This window comes from Ischnura elegans, chromosome 8, assembly GCF_921293095.1.
Source record: "Ischnura elegans chromosome 8, ioIscEleg1.1, whole genome shotgun sequence".
NCBI lineage: Eukaryota > Metazoa > Arthropoda > Insecta > Odonata > Coenagrionidae > Ischnura > Ischnura elegans.
In genome coordinates, this window is record NC_060253.1 from 22,673,598 (window position 1) to 22,695,283 (window position 21,686).

The window sequence follows — 21,686 nt, forward strand, 5'->3', positions numbered from 1 at the left end:
TGTTATTTAAAGCTCATTCAAAACTTAGAAGAATGCGATAAAAATACACACTTAATTGGCGGTATCACAAATTTCGTAGATTGCGAACAGAGGGTTGTATTGGATGAAGTTAGCTCGGATACTATTCAAGTCGTTTTATTATTATTATTATTTGAGTTTATGCACTTTCTCAGCTGATTAAAACCAGCAGGAAATATTCACCTATCCCAAGGTCAATTTAGGATTAAGCTCGGATGCTAAGGAAGAGAATTCACCCTATCCTACACTGTCCGATCATGCCCGACCCAGGAATCTTCTCACGATCTGGCAGGTCTGTAGTAAAACAGCTTTTTGCCCGAGGTTAATCAGTTGTTTTTTAATTCCCAGGTCTTCGACTTCTTTTTTGAATCTTTTAGACAAGACCCTCTCCGCAGAGATTATCAGTGGGTGTATACTGACGTCTTTCAACTTCCAAATATTTTTTATTTCACCGGCCAAATTCTGATATTTTTGTGTTTTCTCTCTTTCCGTAGACTCAACATTGTGATTTAGTGGCACTGTTACATCGACTATGTTTGCTCTTTGCTGTAATATGTGGATCAATAAAATATCAGGCCTATTGCAATCTATGGTTTTATCTGTAAGTATCGGCCTATCCCAGTATAAAATGTGTGTATCTGTCTCTAATACGGCGGGTGGATGGTATTTGTAATATGGTGGAGTATTTTTTAAAAGTCCATAGGTAGTTGCTAGGTTTTGGTGGATAATTTTGGCCAACTGGTTGTGCCTATTGAGATAGTCATTACCAGCAAGAGCTGAGCACCCCGAAGTTATGTGTTCAATGGATTCACCCGTTTTCCCACATTTTCTACATTTATCTGCAATTCCAAGTTCTTATTATTATTAAAATTGTTACAAGCAGGCCATGGTGGTAACATGTACATATGATGAAAGAAAACATTGAAAAAAACAATAGAAAACATTTGAAAAAACAATAGAAAACATTATAAAAGGCCCTTGGTCCCAAATTCTTCAACCGCTTTTTAAAACTGTGTAAATATTTCGGGAAGGACTCAAATAACTTTGCTGGTAGATCGTTCCAGTCCCTTATGGTCCTATTCAAGAAGGAGAACTGCTTCGCATTTGTCCTTTGTGATCGGCACTTTATCTTGAACTGGTGATCATTTTTTCCAACAAAGCTGGGTTTTGATATGTCCCTCCCCAATTCTTTCCATCCTTTTTCCCCACTCATTATTCTAATTAGCCACATAGCCTGCTTCTTTTCCTCCTCTCTTGTAAACTCTCCCACCTTAGAACTCTGAGCATTTCTGAAACACTTTCCGATTTTTCATGTTAAGTTATCTCAGGTATACTCCAAAGAAGTTTTATAAATAAATCCTTTTTTGTTCCTTCCTTACATTAAAGTCATTATCACCGCGGTCACGAGCACAACCCGCCTCCGCAGATGATGCAGTTGTATTCAGAGACATCTATGGCCATTGCGATGGATGAGCATTAGAAATGGACCTCGCTGCCATAAATGAGGGGTGCAGTACTTGGAAGTTAGAATGAGATCTTGAAAATGTATGGTGATGTATTTTTGAGAAAAAGATATAGGAAGGAGTTACATCGCTACCGGAATTCAATTATTAAATGCCGAATTCGTAAAATACTTAGAGGTGGTAAAATACTTATTACTCGGGATATTTCGTGGGGTAAGCACATACTCGAAGTATGCGGGAAAGCTGACCGTAGACTGGGATTTGTAAAAGGAATTATCGGTAAATGGCAAGGTTAGATGAGAGAGAGGTAAGCTACCTGACTCTATGGACGCCTCACTTGGTATGTGCTGCTAGCGAGTGGGACCGTTATGAAGTATTAATGATGGCTGAAATCAATCAATTACAGCGCAGGGTGGCCATAGTTGTGATGAGTTGTTACCGTAACGGCCCGCGGTCGGCCCCTCGGCGCACGGAGACCCTAAGGGAAAACCCCGAGGGTGGGGGGCGTAAAGGCCCTGAAGGAAGGGGATGAAGAGAAGGGTTTTGGCCCATGTAAAACGGAAAATAATAAATAGTTTTGAGAGTTTGAATTCTGTTTCTTAACTATCATGCGTAGCACTAACCAATCCATAAAATAGGTGAAAAGTTTCCTGTTGGTCCAAATCAATGGCGGAAGTGAGATAGATTGAGCATGTATAATAATAGACATAATGACTATCTATAGATTAGCATCTATAATAATATCTTATTGTCATAATTCAGCATCATAGTTCACGACCTCTCGATACATAACCCTTTCGCTCTCACGGAAAGATCTATTTAAACCGTTTCTAAAATTTTTAATTTTTAATTAAGAAGAGTAATTGAGTTACTTTAAATCTAAAGAATGGTGCACCATACAAACATTACTTCCTTCCAGGGACGGTCATGTGACCTGCATAGACGAGATGGCGATGTTCCGGAATCCGACTCCGGGGCAAATTACAGACAACACATCACTGCAGCGCGGCAACGCGGTGTTTCAGCGTGGAAAGCTCAGAGATGCACTCACGCGGAAACACCTGTGGGTTAAAAGCTTAACGGATCGGAAGGCATTGGAGGAGAAGCTGATAAATGCCTTCGGTCCCAGGGCAAGCAGGTGGTCCCAGCTGCCGATAGACAATCTTCTGTTTGGGGTTGAAAGGGATGTGTTGAAGAAATTGGCGTGCTCGGAAGAGAAGAATGTGCTTGAAAACTTAGACAAGGTGGCTCTGATCACTTGGGATGGTGAGGAGTCAAGGAAAGAGAAGGTGATCCGTCAAAATAATGAGGACTTGATATTGAGGAGCGCCATTACAAGGATTTCGAAAAGCAATCGGCGCAGAGATGAACTTTGTGCTCGGAAGGTTGATGTAAGTATATGCTTACTGCTGTTGCCATGTATACATCTGCATTTTCCCACATTTCATGGCTAATTTTACGCATTCGTTACAATGGGGAACATGCATGGAATTTGTTCATCGTGCTAGTAAGTCTTATTGAATAGACAATTTTCTCACGAGTTCAAATATATAAGCCAAAACTCTTCTAGCACTACACAAACGTCATTAAATGCTTATTAAAAGTGATATAATATTGCTTGATGTCACATGACCTCAAACGCCTTCTGACGTCATCGCATGGTGCACCATTCACTTCGCAAAGAGAGTAGAAGGGCATACTCTTGATTGCAACATATCGAAGTAAAAATCATCAATGAGCTTTGTAGTAGTTCCTCAAAGGACAAGTTGACTTAATAGGAATTTAAGAAAGCACAATGCGACAGTTTATATTTGTTTGACTACCATATGGCGGCTGATTTTCTGAAAAATAGTGATTCCTTCAAAATCTCACCAAACAATCCCCTTCATTTGTTTCGATAACGTCTTGGCAACTCAACATATTCACAATCTGCTGTTTGACGTTAAAACAGTTATTACTTTCGCCATATTTGCGTTTAAGCCCCTGCATAGACCGATTTTCTGTCCACTTCCTCAGTCTCTCATCAGTAGTTATCGTGTCGTGACGTCACGCTCCGATGACGTCGTGTTTTCAAGCAGCCGATAAAGATTAATTTTCAAAGACTCATAACTCAGCTAAAAAACATTATTCATCCGCGAAATTTTCGGTGAGTACATTTGAGATAGGGACCTTCTTATTCAAGTACTTTGAAAAAATTGTGCATGTTCCCCATTAGAGAGGAAAAATTACCTGGAAATTTGCTATTTGGGTATCTCATCAATAATATTTAACATTTGGATGACTGATTCTTATTAACCCTTAGATGCTCAAGGTGCCGATATATCGACCTGAAGTTAAATTCCTCGTAAAAATGTGTTTTTATAATAATTTGAGTTAGTTTCACTTTTATAATGGATATCATAAGAATTGTTTTCACTCCTGATGAATGGTAATTCTTCTTTTATATTTATTGCTCTCCATTGTGACGGTGTCGATCCATTTTAACTTATGTAACACCGCCCATCCCCCCTCTCTCTCTCTTCCTCAAGCCAAGGTTTCGGCACCAGTGGAGTGAGAAAGTGTGAATGGGTTTTAATAGTGAAATAGCCTCGGCCCTTGAACGATTCTGCATATTAAACCGTGCTGCTACAGCACTTGTATCTTGGGTCCTCGTAGAAATCGGATTGGTTACTCAAGGAGGCAATTTACTTGTTGTTGACAAGAACAAAGTTAGAAGGGAAAGATTGCGCACCTCTCTTCAGAGGAATGTGGAAGCTGTTAAGAATCAAGTCGTTCACATATAAAAAGAAATGCGTTAACAAAGTTCCGCCTAGCACTTTTTTTTAGTACTTTAAGCAAGGGAAAAACGAATTTTCACTCTCCTTCGTCCGGCAAAATATCTCTCTTAATTCATGATTTATGTCGATGCCTCTAAATACAGTGAGGTTCTAAAAGATATTTTCGGTATCACTCTGTAAGATATCTATTCTTAATTCCTCAAGCAATCTAAGCCTAACGCGCGGTCTCCGAGTACCCCATCATCTACTCCATCTTCAGACCCCTTCAAATGCCAATATTTTGTGCGCACTCGCAAAAGGCCACCTCTCCAACTTTCTTTAGTCATGCCTTTTATTACATTTGATAATAATGTATAGTTATGGTAATAACTTATACTGATCCCTCCCCTGTACTGTGTAAAATACTAAAGGGCTAGTTAATTATGCAATAAATGCACATAAAAATTGAAAATAAATCCCCTGAGAGAAGGACTCCTCAAGGGACTCAAGTAATTCTATTGTGGCATTTTTTAGTGTACCCCTCCCCCAAAATTTCCGGTACTCCCCCAGAAATTCCTTCAAACTTCCTTCGAACTTATCCGCAGAACTTTTTGAGCAGAAGGTTTTTCGCGAAAAGGATTATCGCGCAAAGGCTCGGAGACTCTAGGGCCGTGTTCCAATCCACGGTTATGCACCCTTCGTTCCCTTGCTGACGTCACGTTCAGGAAGTGACGTCAGGGAAGGGTCGTCCCAATACGCGTAGTGCAAGGGTTTGAAGGGCGTGAGGAGTGAAGGGTACGAATGGTACGAGAAAGGTACCTACATGCCCTTCGGCGGGCGGCGGTGACGGAAGGATCGGAGATAACCACGCCGGCAGAATGTTTTAAGCATCTAAAGTTATTCATACCTATTTAAGTGAATATTTTTTAATCAAATTTACGGAAGTTTTCATAATAATTATAAGGAATAAAGTGCAATATTCGGACAAACGTCCATTCCGTGATGGCTGGCGTAATGGCAATGGTGTGTATATTCGTGTCATCTTAACAAGTTAATCCTGTTGAGTAATTTAAAGTTTTTTCGAATATATCGCATTTGTTGCGCAAATAATAAATGAAGATACTATTTTTTAATGGCGTCATCTGTGCCATGTGCTGTTACTCTCATACTGTGAAGGTTGGCTCGTTATTTTATGGCTTACAGGCATATATCACAACCCACTTTACACGAGTTAAGTATTTTACAAAAGGTAAGCATTATTTAACGACTTGATTTAAATAAATTTGGGGCCTCAACATTATATTCACCGTTATTTACATTCCCATCTCCGAATTATGTGCTTTTATGGTGGTAATGTTCACCCAATTAAGAGTGCAACAAAAAAACTCGAAATTTGCGTTGGTATTATTGTTGAAATGTTGTAAATGAAGGCTCTTTTATTTCTTCCGTTCATGGGTATCCATTTGGTGAACGGGAAGGGTATTAAGTGTTAAATTTAGGTATACAGTCGAATTCATTCAATAAATTCGTTTTTTGCAGAAGCAATATAAATTCTAAAAACTTGAGATATGAGAAGGTTATTTTTTTTATTACTCCCAAATCACGTTATCTCTGCATGCAGTTGTGTGTAAGTTCGTATGAAGCCAACTATTTATCATAATTAGATGGAATACTAAGTGAAAGTTCTAATCGTGAATTAGAAATATGTTTTAACTAGCTTTTCATGAATGTGAATGGAGCATGCATATAATTCTTCAGTAGCGTGTATTCTCATTTTGTTCCACTGAACTTCAGTTTATGTCGATGCGGGTTACGTGGTACGAGGTTATGTGGCACTTGAGTAAACCTACTAAACGATCAAGGTTACTATTTGTCATCAACTAATCATACTTTTAACAATATATCAATCAAGTGGAGTGGCTTCTGGGGGTAGTGGTATACTGGATGGTGAAATGTTATATCACCGTATATATTGCCTTTACGCCGTATTTAAACCTCTGTACTGATAAACCTCACATTAGTCTGTAAAATTAGACGGTTGTTACCTTCATGACACCTTAGCAAGCCTTTTATTACACCAAAGAATTCTTTTCATTTGATAATCATGAGTAAATAATTTATATTTACAACTTATTCTTGTTAATACTTTAACAGCACATATATGCTCCATGCTATTTTGTATCTAATATTCCTCTTCTTTCTGTAATATGGACGATTTTGAAACGATGTTTACAATCAAAAATATTTATTATGGCTGATTTAGAACAAAATCAGCATTTGTGGAAACCGTAGCTCATTTGTTTATGATTCACACAGTAGCTAGTTTCTTCCTTGACACTAGCGTCGGTTGAAAGAGCACGAAGTGCGGAAAATTTCCCAAGGGCGGATAGGGCACAGGGCGCAGGGTACACCCTTCTGGATTGGCACACGGCCTAAGTCTCGGAACTCTTGTCTACGAACGCTGTCCTACGACGCTAGCCCTTTGACGCAAGCCCTCCGACGCCAAGCCCTCCGAAGCCAGCCCATCTGGAAAGCAGGACTTATATAGGTAGTGCGGCGGAGGAATACTTACTTCTTGGCAATCAAGTGGAAATGAGTGCTGAGGCGTAAGTATGCAGTTTGGAATGAGAAGTACTACCGTTGTCCTATCACAATTCTCTCTACCTCACCCCACTTTGTCTCTCCCCTCCATGAATTCCAATGTCTTGCTTCTACCAGCCATCACCCCACTTGGTTATGTCTCCAACCCAGAAGATTGAGGGGAAAAATTCCGGCCTGTACGCGGTTCCCCCCTGCAACCCCGGCTTGGTTGACGGACGTTTTGCAGTGGTGCCAGTCAACAGGGGCGCCTACAGTGCAGATTTGAACATCGCATTATTACCCCTCCACTCCTTTGCAAATTCCCTCCCCTCCACCCTGACACGTTTCGGAGTACGCAAGCCCTCTTTTGCTCGGGTGCTCGTGGTGGACGGATGGCGTGGCAGACATGGGTGATTTCAGCAAAATTATACAGCTTGTACTTAGTTTTGGTAACGTTTCCTATGGGATCATTAGTAATCATCGTTGTTTTTTGTTACAATTCTGATTTTTAATATTTCTACTACTAATAGATATTGATTGAAAATAATTCGTAAATCTTTATGACAATTGTTCCTTGAGTGCTGATTTATTGTTTGTGGAGTCTTTCCCTGAACCAGCTTGTGACCGACGATTGGAGTTCCCTATGTCTGGGGCTTACGTGCACAATCTCCAAGATTTAACGACGTAACGCCACACTATAACTCAATAATGATCTATCGTGGAATAAACATATTCGAGAAATAACCGGTCAAGCTAATCGTAAAATGGGTTTTGTTATAAGAATATTAGGAAAGTGCGACAACAAAATGAGAGAAATTAGCTACTTTTCCCTCGTTAGACCACATTTGGAATACGCTGCCAGTGTTTGGGACCCTCATGAAAAAGGCTTAATAACAGAGTTAGAACGCGTGCAAAGAAGAGCTACCAGGTATGTGAAAGGTCGTTACGATAGTCTTGTTAGTGTAACTGACCTCTTAGATAAACTCGGATGGGAATCTCTGTCGGACCGTAGATTGAAAAATAGACTAAACCTTTTAGATAAATTCAAGAGCAGTGTCTTTTCTGACGAAGTTAACCATATCTTGCGGACGCCAACGTACTACGGAAGATCAGATCATATAAATAAAATAAGAGAGATAGATTGCAGAACAGACAGATTCCGAATGTCATTTTTTCCACGATCAATAAGAGATTATAACGGCAGCAATAGAACGCGTAAATAGATTGCATGACTTGTAGTGTAGCCTACTAACCTATGTAAAACTTACTGCATGTTTCTGAATTTCTATTCTATATTCTATTTCTAACAGCATATAGTAGTATAGTTTGTTATTATACGGGACGTTTCTTGGACGGTGTGGTGTGCATGTGGGAGTCCAAATGCATGCTGCATGCTGGTGATTGATCACCCCCTGCCAAACACCCTAGAGGTGGCTCGCAGGGTAATTTGTAGATGTAGATGTATAACAGCTTTGATTTACACCGGTAACTTTAAAATTTGACTCAAGTGATACACTCAAAGGGCAATTTTACGATTGAAGGCGAAGAGCTGTATGTTATTGTTTCCATGTGAGAGGGGCTTTTATTTTGCATGACAGTGGAGTGACATACCATTGTAAACCTCGGCTACGCTGATTGGCACGTCCATGCACTTGAGAGTTTGTGGTCAAATATTTCCTGTATAACTTACATACGTATGTGATGTGTGTAAAAGAGGGTATCTTAAGAAGTTTAATCCCCTTGTTAATAGCCAGGATGATTAGGTTTTTAAAATCAAGAATTAAATTCAATTATTAAAAATGTAGTTAAAATCTTAACTATGCTTATTGATGTTAAAACTTGACCACATACATATTGTGACGGAGCATGAAAACGCCACATATTTTATTTGGTGGGGAGGGCATCAATAGTCCCGAGTACGGAGTGATCGAACCATTATTGAGTGCTTTGAGACACAAAAAAATATATTTTCCACTTCAGACATAGCATACACACTCATTTATCGAAATTAAATACCCTGATGAAGATGAGGTGAACGAAAAATACACAATATGATATGATTCAATTGCCCCCCCTCCAAAAGAATACAAAAAGAAACAATTTGTGATTTGTAGAATTAGTGGGCTGAGTTTACAATTTGCCCAAATTAAGTTTTTAGGCTGCTTTCGTGGTAACACTGAATCAGATTTCTGACAAGGAGTCAAACAGTTTGGTGATTAGATACGGCGCACCGGGATAGAGAGAAAGAACCCAAATATTTTGGCTACACAATTTGGGGATTAAAATCGGGTCTGGGCGAACAAGCACGGGGACGGGTCACTAACTGCGACGTTCTTACGGTTTCGTCGGAGCCTTGAGCAGTAGGAGCCGTCGATGATGCGACGCGTTGGACCCCAAATGTCCGCGGGATCGAGGGCTGTCTTCCTCGCGACCTCTGGGCGTTGGTCCTGTCTGTCGCTCGTCTGCAATCTTGCTTTCCGCTGCTGGCTACCTCCGTAGAACAATCTCGTCCCGCTAAACAGCACTCTCTGGTTACACCCAGAAAAATGACGACCATCTGGCACGTCACCAATCCCGTTCTCTCTCCGTCGATCAGGCTAGCGTTTCTCGCCCCGTCGACCAAACTAGCATTTCTCGCCCTTAGGCTCTCTCTCCCCGCGGATTTATACTGATCTGGAGGGGGATGATACACAGGGGATGGGATTTTTTGGGACAAGAAGGGTTTCACTCGTGCCTCACTGTTGAGTGGGGCAACCACCGGTCCGTGCTGACCAGCACAAAACACTTGTGAGTCACTTGTACCTCATGCCCGGGGCATGACAATCTATCCACGCACACACTCAGTCATACGCACGCTCATCCACACATATGTGATCATCCCCTACTCGGGTCATTACTCAGCGAAATAAAATACGTGACATATGGTCGGTATGTCACAATATGTTGAACCAGGAATAATAGTACTCGCGCATGAAATAGACTTGCGATATAGATTAGCTTAGGTAACTATAACTATAGGAGCTCTTTCTATTGCTATGATGTTTCTGTTCCAAAAAGGCTGGCCTCATGATGCTGTGTCTAGTTCTCTACCTGCTGGACATAGCGACAGATTGCAACGTGGCCTATAAACACTTCAGCCAATCCAACTACCTCTACTTTGCCCTAACACTCCTGTTTATCCTCGGGCCAATGCTGGCTGAGATCTTCAGGAACATATTGAAGTAAGTATAATCACAATTATAGTTTTGAACGGTCTAAAAAAATAAAAATTAAAATAATCGATAAAAATATGGTTAACCATCTTAATAAACCTTTAATTCTTATAAAAGTTAGCTTTTAATATTATTTGTTAAATTTTGGTGAAATTCGATCTGATTTAACTTATGTAGAAATATTGAAGTACGAAAACAATAATAGTACATGATTTATTTTTGCGAACCTCCGTCCTATCAGAAAACGACTGAAAATCACATCAATTCACAATCGATCCATTTATTTAAATAAAAATAATAGAAAAAAGAATACAAATCCAAACAAATACGCCATGCACGATTATTTTTATCGAAGCTATTCGATTGTATACCTTGTTTACTCAATCAAGAGAAATTAATGCATGCCTCAGGCGACGGCCACAGTAGTACCAACTCTGAAAATTTACTCATACACCTAAGTATTCTCGACATATTATGGACACTTAGACTTCGGAATAAGCAAAGTAAATCTCCGTTTTAACAAAGATATTTGAGATAAGCAACTCAAAATACAGGCAGTCATCAACCTCAAGAAAATTCAATTAAAATAACAGCGAAGTAATGCATACTGACCTCAAACATCTATTCCAGAAAACTCTGCAATGGACTATTTCAGACACAGAAGTAATCATATACTCAATTTACAAATGGTACGCATACTAATGATGTTAAATTGAAGCAATGATCGGAATTATATAATAAGGATAGTTCCTTGACGTAATGCATTTAAAATACGATGAATACAAACCGAGAGGAACTGCGGGTTCCAGCAAGCAATTAAAGCTCACGAACAAATCATCGAAATATAAATAAGTCAATAAGAGGAGGATAAATATGCAATAATAAGATGTACACTAACGTCTTACCTTCGAAAACAACGTATTTTTGCAAACAAAAGAAATATTTGCTGCGCATAACCATGGATAAAAACATCAGTAACTGATGCTTAATTTATCTCCAAATCGGCGCTGCTCAATATGTCAAGACACTAATTCTTTGTTACAACATTCGCGGATGCTCGTCATTATGATTAAAAGCTTTTGGACTATGTCGCCGCGTCAACTTTTGGGTGGCCCCAACGTTTCCCGACCGGTGCTGGTCGCTTTCTCAAGGGATAATTTCTTCAAGGGAATTCTGAAGAGTTAGGAGTTTAAATTCTTACGTATAGGTATCTGTGTTAGGTGGTGGGGGAAAGGGAGCGGGAGGTTGCAGGAGTGGCTGGTTGATTGTTTTTCTGATTACGGGTTGCCAAATGCGGCTAATTTTAGTGCCGGTGTCCCTAAAGGAGAAAAGAACAATGGCAATCGAAAGGGACACCGGCATTCAAATTAGCAGCACTTGGCAACCCGTAATCAGAAAAACAATCAACTAGCCACTCCTGCAACATCCCGCTCCCTCTCCCCCACCACCTAACACAGACACCTGGCATCTGGTAATGCAAATCTCTCTATGTTGTCCAGTACATATTCCACGGTGTAGAAGAAGGAGGTTCTTGAAAATATTTTCATCCACTGGTCACTAACTTTGAGTCCGTCGTTCCCGAGAATACGCCGCAACTCTTTGACTTAGTACATATTCCGTTTAGTCTGTTGCCTGGCAAGTCGATTTGAATCACTTTGCAGGAAATCTTTAACAACATTCGAGTCATTGGACACCATGTTCAGCACATCTCTGAGTGATTTCTATGGTCCTGCTCATGTCAGCCAGGCATGCGGTGGTGTTTTGAAAGCTCCTTCGCGTACAAGGTGGTTATATTCCAAACGGAGTTACGAGATTCCAACCCAATGAAGAACACTGAAAAGAAATACATCGAGCAACCGTAACTCGCTCATAAGCTAAAAATACACCTTAAAACTCATTATCGCACTATAAATTACGTAATGCGCCCTACTTTAAAACCACCCGGTTTAAACTACCAACATACGTGCGATTAGCAGCCACGGCTTGACATAGTAACATATGCACACCAGCACAGTCCAATCACCCCGTCTGTCTGACAAGGTAAAGCACTCTATTGTTACGACGACCGGACTGCATGCTGGCAGATCACTACGGGGAGCGATTTGTTAGCGATGTTCTGCTAAAGTCGTCCATATTAAAAAAAATTACAATAAATGTGCTCGAAGTACATTTTTCGTGGCTAATGGTGGACATAACATCGACGTGGTTGTATTTGCTATAAAAACTGACGTAAAAGTAACTTTTTAAATACAGGTAATTATGTTATCGGCAAAGATAGACGTTAAGTAGTACCATGTACTCTTCCGTGGTACTCAAATCATTTAATGCACCCAAAGAGGTATGCAGATGAAGTTGTAGTAATAATTATTTCTTTAACGATATCCTATTTGATTCCTAAGTGTGACACCTTTTTCGTAGCGTCTACTGCAACACTTCGTAAGTTTAAATTTGATAATTCATGTTAACATAATTATTTTTTTATTTTAAAAGGAAGCAGAAATAGTTGCAGCGTGTTTTGAAATAATTAATCATAGCATCTTTATGAGTTACATAAGAGGGTGGTTTGACAAGTTCTCGGAATCACCACGAGATGTCAACGCTAGCGCATCGAGTTTTTCACGTGACATCTATAGGACTGTTTTCTGTAAACACATACCACGTCCATGCTCGTGGAAAAGAACTGTGGCGGTAAGGTGACTCTGTTGTTGTTCCCGCATAGTGAATTGCGAAGATGGAAAAATTGAGAGTCGAGCTGTGATTAAGTGCTTCAAAAAATGGGCATAAAAGCTAAGGACATTCATGCCGATTTCCAGAGTACACTGAGGGACTCTCCTCCTTCATATTCATCTGTTTCCAAGTGGACTGATGGATTCAAATTTGGTCGGGAGAGCTTAGATAATGATCCGCACAGTAATTGGCCAAGATGTGTCACATATTTCGCTCCCTGTGTCAATTAAAGCGGTCATTGTATGCCCAGCGCATGATATGCAAACCTCAGAAAACTCTAAGGCTCTCTGTTCATATATAAGAATGTTACAGTGAAATATTCTACAGTCTCTTCACTCATAAATGAATGTCGCGATGGAGTGACGAACAATCGATATAAAGCTATTTGAAAAACTTTTTCCATTGTGTCTTCTCACGACAAATATCACAACACATTCACCTCGACTTTACCAAGGATAAATGCCGTCTATCTGTATTTCAAGCAATGGTTTAGAAAATAAAATCAGCTATATAAATCCGAAGAAATCGACAGCCACTGATCTCATTCCATCTCGACTGTATAAGGAATCAGCATCAGAGATAGTGCCTTACTTCAATATAGTGTACGAGAAATCTTTAGCAGAACACACAGTCCCTAAAGTTTGGAAAACAGCGAACGTCCCACTTATATTTAAAGGTTGGGATAGGGAAAGGCCTAGTAATTACAGTCCGTTTTCACTAATTTCCATTTCTTGCAAAATATTGGAACATATTATATTTAGTTCAATAATGGGTCATCTAGATAGCCAAAATCTCAGCAAAAGAACAGCACAGATTTAGGAAAAGTAGGTCTTGTGAAACTCAACTTGCTCTCTTCGCTCACGATATCTTAGCCGCGGGTGACAGACATGTTCAAGTCGACGCCATATTTTTAGACTTCATAAAAGCATTCGATAAGGTTCCGCATTTAAACCTGATTCAAAAGTTGGAATCATACCGCATTGATACCCACGTAATTGGTTGGATCAAAGATTTCCTAAACGACCGCGAACAGAGGGTTGTTCTGGACGGAGTTAGCTCGGATACAATTCAAGTTACCTCAGGTGTTCCACAAGGAAGTTTTATTGGTCCTCTTTTGTTCCTTCTCTACAATAATGATATTACCGTATTATTAAATGTCATGTGTGTGTTACACTAGCAATTTAAGTGCTGTAAACGGAATAACACAGGAGTTATAGTCGATCATTTCCTTTGGAATAGCGTATTCAGACAGTAAAATACTGTTAGACTGTTGTTGTGACAAGTGCATTCTTCGTAGGGATTTGAAATTTGGATACAACATGTAAATTTCATGTGTGTGTTACAATAGGAATTTCAGTGCTGTGAACGGAATTACTCAGGAGTTATAGTCGGTCATTTCCTTTGGAATTGCGTGTTCAGACAGTAAAAATTCGTTGAAACAGTTGTTGTGACTAATTTATTCGTTGTAGGGATTTGAAATTTTAATATAATATGTAAAATGTCATGTGTGTATTACAAAAGGAATTTTACTGCTGTGAAATGAATAACTCAGGTGTTATAGTCGATCATTTCCCTTGGAATTTCATTTCCTGGCAGTAAAATGTGGGTAAACTGTTGTTGAGACTAAAGTATTCGTCGTACGGGTTTAAAATTAGGATGAAATGTAAATAACATGTAAAATGTTATGTTAATATTACACTAGGAATTTCAGTGCTGTGAGAGTAAAAACTCAGAAGTTATAGTTTCCCTTGGAATTCCATATTCTCCCAGTAAAATACCGTAAAGCAAATGTTATGATTGATGTATTTGCCGTAAGGGTTTGAAATTGGGATATAATATGTAAAATGCCATGTGTGGTATGCACTAGGACTGAACAAAGGGAGATTTCTGCGCATAAACCCATGCCGAAATAATGGTAAATATAAGCGTCCTAGTACCGCAACTGTTATGCACCACTTACAAGTTAGATTGCGTATAATACTCACCACCAGTCGACCCGCGAGTTGGGTGCCATTCATTCTAGGTGTCAAATTACTGAGCTGACCAGTGGCGCAGCGGGATGAACCCCCCCCCCCCCCCAGACCTCAGAGAATTTCTTTTATGAAAATATTTCAATGTGACAATTTTTTAAAATAATGAATATTTAAAATTATGACTATTGAATTATGTTGTTCGTGGAGATAGCATCAAACTTTTGTAAATAATAAATATATGGGGAATTTTTATTTATATTCGACCCCCTAGCATGCCCTTAAACCCCTACCATGATTTTGATTTACTATGCGCCTGTTGCTGTGTGTTTTGTGAGCTCTGCCGTCATGTATTCCTACAAGCATTGGAATTTAAACATCGTGTGAGTGAGTGTGATTAGGTAAATTAATTTGAATTAAACATATTTTGGGTTGTATTTCTTCTGCTATTATGAAAATCAATAAAAGGACACAATGTAAAATGCTTGTTCTTGGTTTTTTACCATTGTATTCATGCATTCTTTGTTTTTGGCTTAAGTTACTCCTTTTTCTAGATGACTTCTACTCTTATTCCATTAATATTGGATTAGTCATTAATGTGGCTCAAGAAACTTCCTTCTCCTTTCAGTAAGCGGCGTGGTTACTTCAGAACTTGGAAGGAAGTATTCGGCCTAGACTCGTTGAGTATACTACCTCGGTAAGAATACAAGCCTTTTTACATAAAGATTCTTTTTCTATGTATCAATACAATCATTTACACCATTTGAGTAAGTGTCATGGATTTGGGCGAGTTTGGAAGTGTCCAATGCGTTCGTAATGTCAGAGACAGGTTCCAATGACCTGTATAGGAGACGGTGCGCGTGTGTTGTATCAAAATTAGATACAAAAACCTTTATACAACTTTGAGCGTGGGACACCGGCTCATATTCATGAGTATTCCGACCCAGTTACAAAATAGTATTCTGAACGGAGTATTAATGATGGAAATTTCTCCGGAAGTAGTAATTCTCAAAACGATCTATTGCACGGGTGCATTTAAGTATTCCGGGGATAGAATAGCACCAGGACTCCACGGTTTCCGAAACTGCGACATATGTATCATGCCCCGCAACAACCTACGCATTGCGATGGTAAATTGCTTTTAAACGTTATACTAACCAAATTATATACTTTAAAAATGAAATAACTGCTAATTATGAAAACGTTAAACGCTAAAAATTACATTGTAATGACTAATCATAATGAGTAAAGCATTGAAGACGTGCTGGTTTTTTAACTAGTTGAACACATTGTATAGTAGTTATGATTCTAGCTTAATATGTAGAGCTAAAACTTAAGGCTAATCAACAGTACATAAAAAATAATAATTAATGCAAATAATTAATAAGATTAACAAACATTTCCCTCAATAGGGTAGTTTCCTTCATCAAAGAAAACGAAAGGTATTGATTGCAATTCGTTACCCACCATTAGTGTATTCGTAATATACAAATTATTTGGTTTTAGAAGAACCGGTTTAGACGAATGGGAATGGTCAATTTTCACCTCATTTGAAAAAAAAATGCGATGCCACTCCACGTGAAGTCACAGGGACCTAGTTTCTATACGAGTAGATAGGAGTTTTACATCGTCTGAGATTACCAATGCATGCATGAGGCACAAAGCTCAGGGAAACATGTCTGAATAATCACTTATTAAAACTGGCTAAGGTTGGAAAGTTTTCTTCGTTTGACACGGTATTTATAATCCTTATTTAAGCCAAGCGCTACCAGTTAGCAGGGTACTCTGCTACCTGCGAGCATCCTGCGTCCTATCAGCGCTCAAAGCCTCGCCCCACAGTCGCCTCACTTGCGGCAGCGGGAACTAGAACGACGTCTTACGGAGTTTTCCCGGCATTCATACTTAGCCATCGCGTTTTCGCGCGCTTGAAAATTTTCACTTTTCATTTAATCGCGAAAAATAGATATCGTAATTTAAAAATCTAAATGCGTGAAATACGTACTCCAGGAGTAATAATCTTTCGATTTAGGCAATAAAAAATTAATAGTAAACCACCCTATTCATTCATATTTACCACGCTTAAGTTGATTGTACTATTTTGCGACGAAAAAAGCCTCAGGATAGCCTTCAAGTCAATTCATGAATTTTTTCAACCTTTCGCTAGCAACAACCAACACTTTTTCGCAAAATAAAGTAATATTTAAAGATTAAATACCACATATTTGATATTAGGCATCTGCTCAAGTGGGCTGTACAGTGTACACACATATACAATGTTCGAGTCCAAAGTCTTTTCGCACATAATTCCCTGCTGTTTACAAAACTGTAATTTTATTAAAATAAGATGGGTAGTCGCCTCATTGCATACTTGCTTGAAAACAACGGAAAAATCCGAGTATAAGCTAAGTTTTCCCACACGTTCAATCTCCACATAAGTTTAATGCAATATCCATGAACAACATTATGCAATATTTATTGTGTGGGCTTCCAAACAAATCGCAATCCCTAAGCAAGATAGATTTTGAAAAAATTAAGATTCCGTTTATATCGGCTCAGATGAGAGTATATTAGAATTTCCATTGAGTATCACTGGCTATAAGCGATGACTGTAAAAATAAGATGGCTGCCGGTCATTTTGGCGTAGTTTTCCAAATACGATTTTAAACCGTTATATTTAAATAAGTAAGTAATATAATTGGAATTTTTTATCTGCTTAATACAATTTATATCTTCGTCTGGTATTTTTCTCTGCAAAATTTTCCATCGCATAAAACACCGTTGGGGAAGCGATTAGAGGAAAAGGCAGATTAGGGGAAAGAGGAGGGTGGAGAGGGGGAACCAAGAGGGCAGGGGGAGTAAACGTTCTGCGCACCTCGGTTGAATGGAGGAAGAATGGAAGATGGAATACGTTGGCCACATCTTACAAATTAATTATGTATTTCTTAATGGGAGAGCATCTTGCTTTTGCCCATTTTTACGAGCCGTGGCTGCTTTTTATAGGGTGATATCGGTTTAGAAATGGATTTGCATAAAAGCCAGCGAAAGGCTCTCAGACTGATGAAAGTCTGATTTATATTGTGACTACTTGGTTGTAAGTGTTCTAATATATTTTACTTTTGCATTCAGAGCATGGAGGAGCATGACATATGCCATTAACTCAAGGAGAGAGTTTGACCAAGATCTGTGTACGCTTTACGAAGAGCTAAACAGATTGCGTGGTGATTACTCGGAGGACCAAAGGTAAATACCGTAGTCGTACGCATACTTCATGTTTTATTTAAAGGATGTAAATGTATTTGGCTATTTTAGGTGGTCATTGAAAAGGCTCTTGAATAATGATTTGAATTAATTTGTGTTATGAAAGCTATAATATTTTCTATGTTTTTAAGATATTGCAAGTTTTTGTTAATCAGATTGTGAATACATATATAATATGTAGGCTGTGGTTTAAGGAATGGAATGGAGATCCAGGGGTTCGACTCTGTCAAACTTATTATTATTTAAATGCTCCATTCTCAAGATTAAGTCCACATTGGAACTTATTGGTAGAGGATGTCAGGCGCATTGATAAAATACGAAAATTTCAAATTAGTATTTGAAGTTAGTGTGCCATTATTATTTGCCAGTATTGTATTTCCCGATAGATATAATAGCTACGAGAGGAATCACATACCTGACCTGCCTTATTACTTTAGCAGTGGAATTAAGTTAATAATGTCAAAAACTAGTTAAGCTTATGCTGATGATAATTTTCGTAATAGAACCATTTTGCTCATTGATATCAATAAATAACTATGGGTTTGTCCCTGGTAAAGGAGACAGAAATGATGTTCGAATAATTAAGAGACAAAGAAGTCGAATAGATTGTTTCCCTGTTTACGGTGGATTGATAAATAAATTTCATATTAGTTCACTTTCATACCTACACTTTTTCAAAATTCCGTAGATCCCCACTTAACGATGAAATCGGCAAACGATCTTATGTAATAATTCGCTAGCTTTTTAAATTAAAAATTATCAAGGTTTATTGAGTATTAAGTGTTGTTTTGGTTGCATATTCGATTAAAATAATCCACGATATTTCGTATGCATTGATTTATTCCTCTGCAAGGATGGATTATCTTTATCTTATTATTATCTTTAATCCGAGCAAAGGGAATTCTGCGAGTCATTAAGTTTCACCCTAAATTTCCAGTTTGTTTGAAATCAATCAAACCCCTTCACAGTAATTTTCCCACTTGTTTCACCATATTCCACGTGTGCCGATGTTTTCTTTAAGCGCCACCATTGACGTAAAGCTACTGAAATCTCCAGGAAAAAGTTCCATTCGACAAACTTACTGCTATCATGTTTTAAAAACTGGCCCATAGACTGACAAGTAGGTTGAATGTGTTGCATAAATTGCTGGCAGGAAATTATTGTCCTTCAGCGAAGAAAGGAGTACTGGTCGATTGATCCAATTGCTTAGCTTTTGACTCGAAAGTAAAGTTGTTCCACTCCATACCGGATGATTGCATTGTATACTGCCCTAAAAATATCAAATTTAGTGCTTCGTGATATTAAAATTAATTATAATCATTACTAAAATTACTTAATTACAATGCTTTTCTATGGAATCCATGTGACAATCCTAAAGATAAGTACATTAGGTGAAAGATGATATATTTGGATTTCTAGTCTGAAGGGGACTGTAAAAATTCCTATGTCTTAGACGTACCTTATTGAAATCAACTTATGAGTTTAAAATAATCATTGGAACTTTGTGTTTCCACGTAGATTTTTATGGAGATTGTTTAAATAACTACTCCTAATGAGCGTCCACCCCTCTCAGCAACCAATATTTGAGGGAATAGATTGCATTATCCATTTCATTTAGAGAATTTCATATGCTTCTTCAAACACCGCATCTCACTGTGACCAAAGACAACCTCTGTGAATGTACTTATCCTCTATTCAGCGAATAAAATTACATATATTGACGGAACCAACCTATTTTACTTGATCATTTTTTCAGTGGAAATGTCGGTGGTCGCTTAATACAGGATTCACTCTATGATGGAATTCACTGAACAATCGATTTTTCAGCTTATATCTTGTCATTATGTTTTCCATAGTTCATGGATTTTTCTTCATATTTCCCTCTGTCTCAGCTATGGTATCACTGCTCTGTCATTGGAAAGACGTTTTTCTTTCTCCGTGGATCTTCACTCCAGGTGATCCACGTGATCTTTTATTTCGTTAGTACGCTTCTCGATAAGCACGATGAAAATTATGGGTGGCGGAGCACACCCTTGTCTCACCTCTTTAATATTCTTGATTCTTCACGGCTGGATCTAGATTTATTTACTTCATTATATACTGCTGCATTTCTCCATAGAATCCCTGGATACCACTGTTTTTCCATTGGCATGCATTGAGGGAACTTTGAAAAAATTTCACTAAAAACATGGAAATTGAAAAAACGAAGGTGGGCATGAGACCTGAATATGGACATTTTACAGAATACACTTGAAGTTTATTCTTAACTCTCATTCTCAGACGGAGTAAAACATCTTTGATTAATGCGCATTCCTTCGCGGTGATGTTATACAACGAAGGGTGGCAGCTTCTGTGGAAGATGCATGAGGCACTCAACGAGTCGGCGCCGCAGCTTTTACTCCAATTGGTCATCGCCAACATGCAACTAGTCGACGGCGAGACGGTCGGTGAGTGGATGTGCATGTATTATCAGGGTTTGTTCTGGTCGATGGAATAGAAAGAAACTCTTCTGAAAGCCATTATACCGGGGAAACGGAGAACAGATTGTTAAAAATGGAAGGTTTAGTTGATATTTTTTTCTGAGAGAGAAATTTGGAGGGAGCTTTGGCTCAATCTATCTTGTCTTTAACCTGATTTGATCTTCAAAACTGTATATAACAGAACTTAACGTATGCACGCACATTATTTTTAAAAATTCTTGTTCACACAGTGGGTTTTTATTAAGTTTTAAACAATGGGAGTATTGTTGCTTTACCCTAATTTTCAAAGTGAGTAAATTATTGCCTTGTAGGCACTATTTCCCAACATTTGTGCTTTTCCTATTGGCAGGGTAAGTGACTTGCAACAAATAATGCGGCTGATACGATAATTTTAGCATCATTTTTAGGAGGTGGATGTGCCTTCTGTGAAAATGACATTTTTTCTGTAAAATAGTACTGTTAATGAGTGGTGTTTGCATCATTTCCAGGGCCCTTGACCTTCATAGGAATCCTGGTATCACTTGCATCTTTTTCTTGGACCCTCCATTTGTGCCACTACCAAGGTCATTACGATGACCTCAAGAACAACTTTAAGCTGTTACACAGAGCCACTGACTTTGTGGCTCACTTTGTAATCGTGGGTAAGCACTGCCTTTTACACATTTTATATTTTTTTAATTAGCATTTTCTGTATGAGCTCCCAATTCTTAGAAGTTGAGTGGTGTAAAATTTTGAACATAAACTGTAGATTTTACCTTGTGGAATTCATCTATCATGATGACGACGATGCAAAATCAAATTCTTTAGTGCTGTCCCACTGTAAGTGAAACATTCTCCAGCTCAGTTTAAAATGGGTAACCCTTATTGTCACGAGTGCCACACACCAGCAGAGCACCTCCATCCATAAATCCTCCTGCATCGCAATCAAGTTTGGCCATACTTCTCTAGTCTTAACCCTTGCGATACGATGCAGTTCTCTCCTTAGCATGACTGCTGTACTGAGCCCTAAGAGACTCTGTACGGACGATTTTTGGAGGACATTCGTTCAGAAGGGTCTCGCGGATAATCACACACTCTCAGCGCCAACCTTTTTCGACCCTTCCTAGCAGGTATTCCGCATTATCTCGGATACTAAGGGTAGTTGGTCCCTCCTTTCCGGGTTTATAACCCTACAAGCGGCATTGGTTCGCGGTGACTCTTGTTGTGTTTACATGAATTGGAT

At 38.8% G+C, this 21,686-nt stretch overlaps 1 protein-coding gene across 1 annotated transcript; it reads left to right on the forward strand.

The window, feature by feature from the left end:
• Positions 1–2,428: 2,428 nt before the first annotated feature.
• Positions 2,429–17,970, forward strand: LOC124163825. Its single transcript, XM_046540925.1, has 4 exons — positions 2,429–2,872; positions 9,875–10,038; positions 15,355–15,423; positions 17,853–17,970. The coding sequence occupies exons 1-4, from the start codon at positions 2,429–2,431 to the stop codon at positions 17,968–17,970; spliced, it is 795 nt and encodes a 264-aa protein (XP_046396881.1).
• The last annotated feature ends 3,716 nt before the right edge of the window (positions 17,971–21,686 follow it).

Bases quoted from the DNA above. Each gene is read 5' to 3' on its own strand.
- LOC124163825 (XM_046540925.1), top strand. From the start codon at position 2,429: ATGGCGATGTTCCGGAATCCGACTCCGGGGCAAATTACAGACAACACA. The intron at 2,873-9,874 runs GTAAGTATATGC...TGTTCCAAAAAG, and splicing joins TTTGTGCTCGGAAGGTTGAT to GCTGGCCTCATGATGCTGTG. The intron at 15,424-17,852 runs GTAAGAATACAA...TTTTGCATTCAG, and splicing joins TCGTTGAGTATACTACCTCG to AGCATGGAGGAGCATGACAT.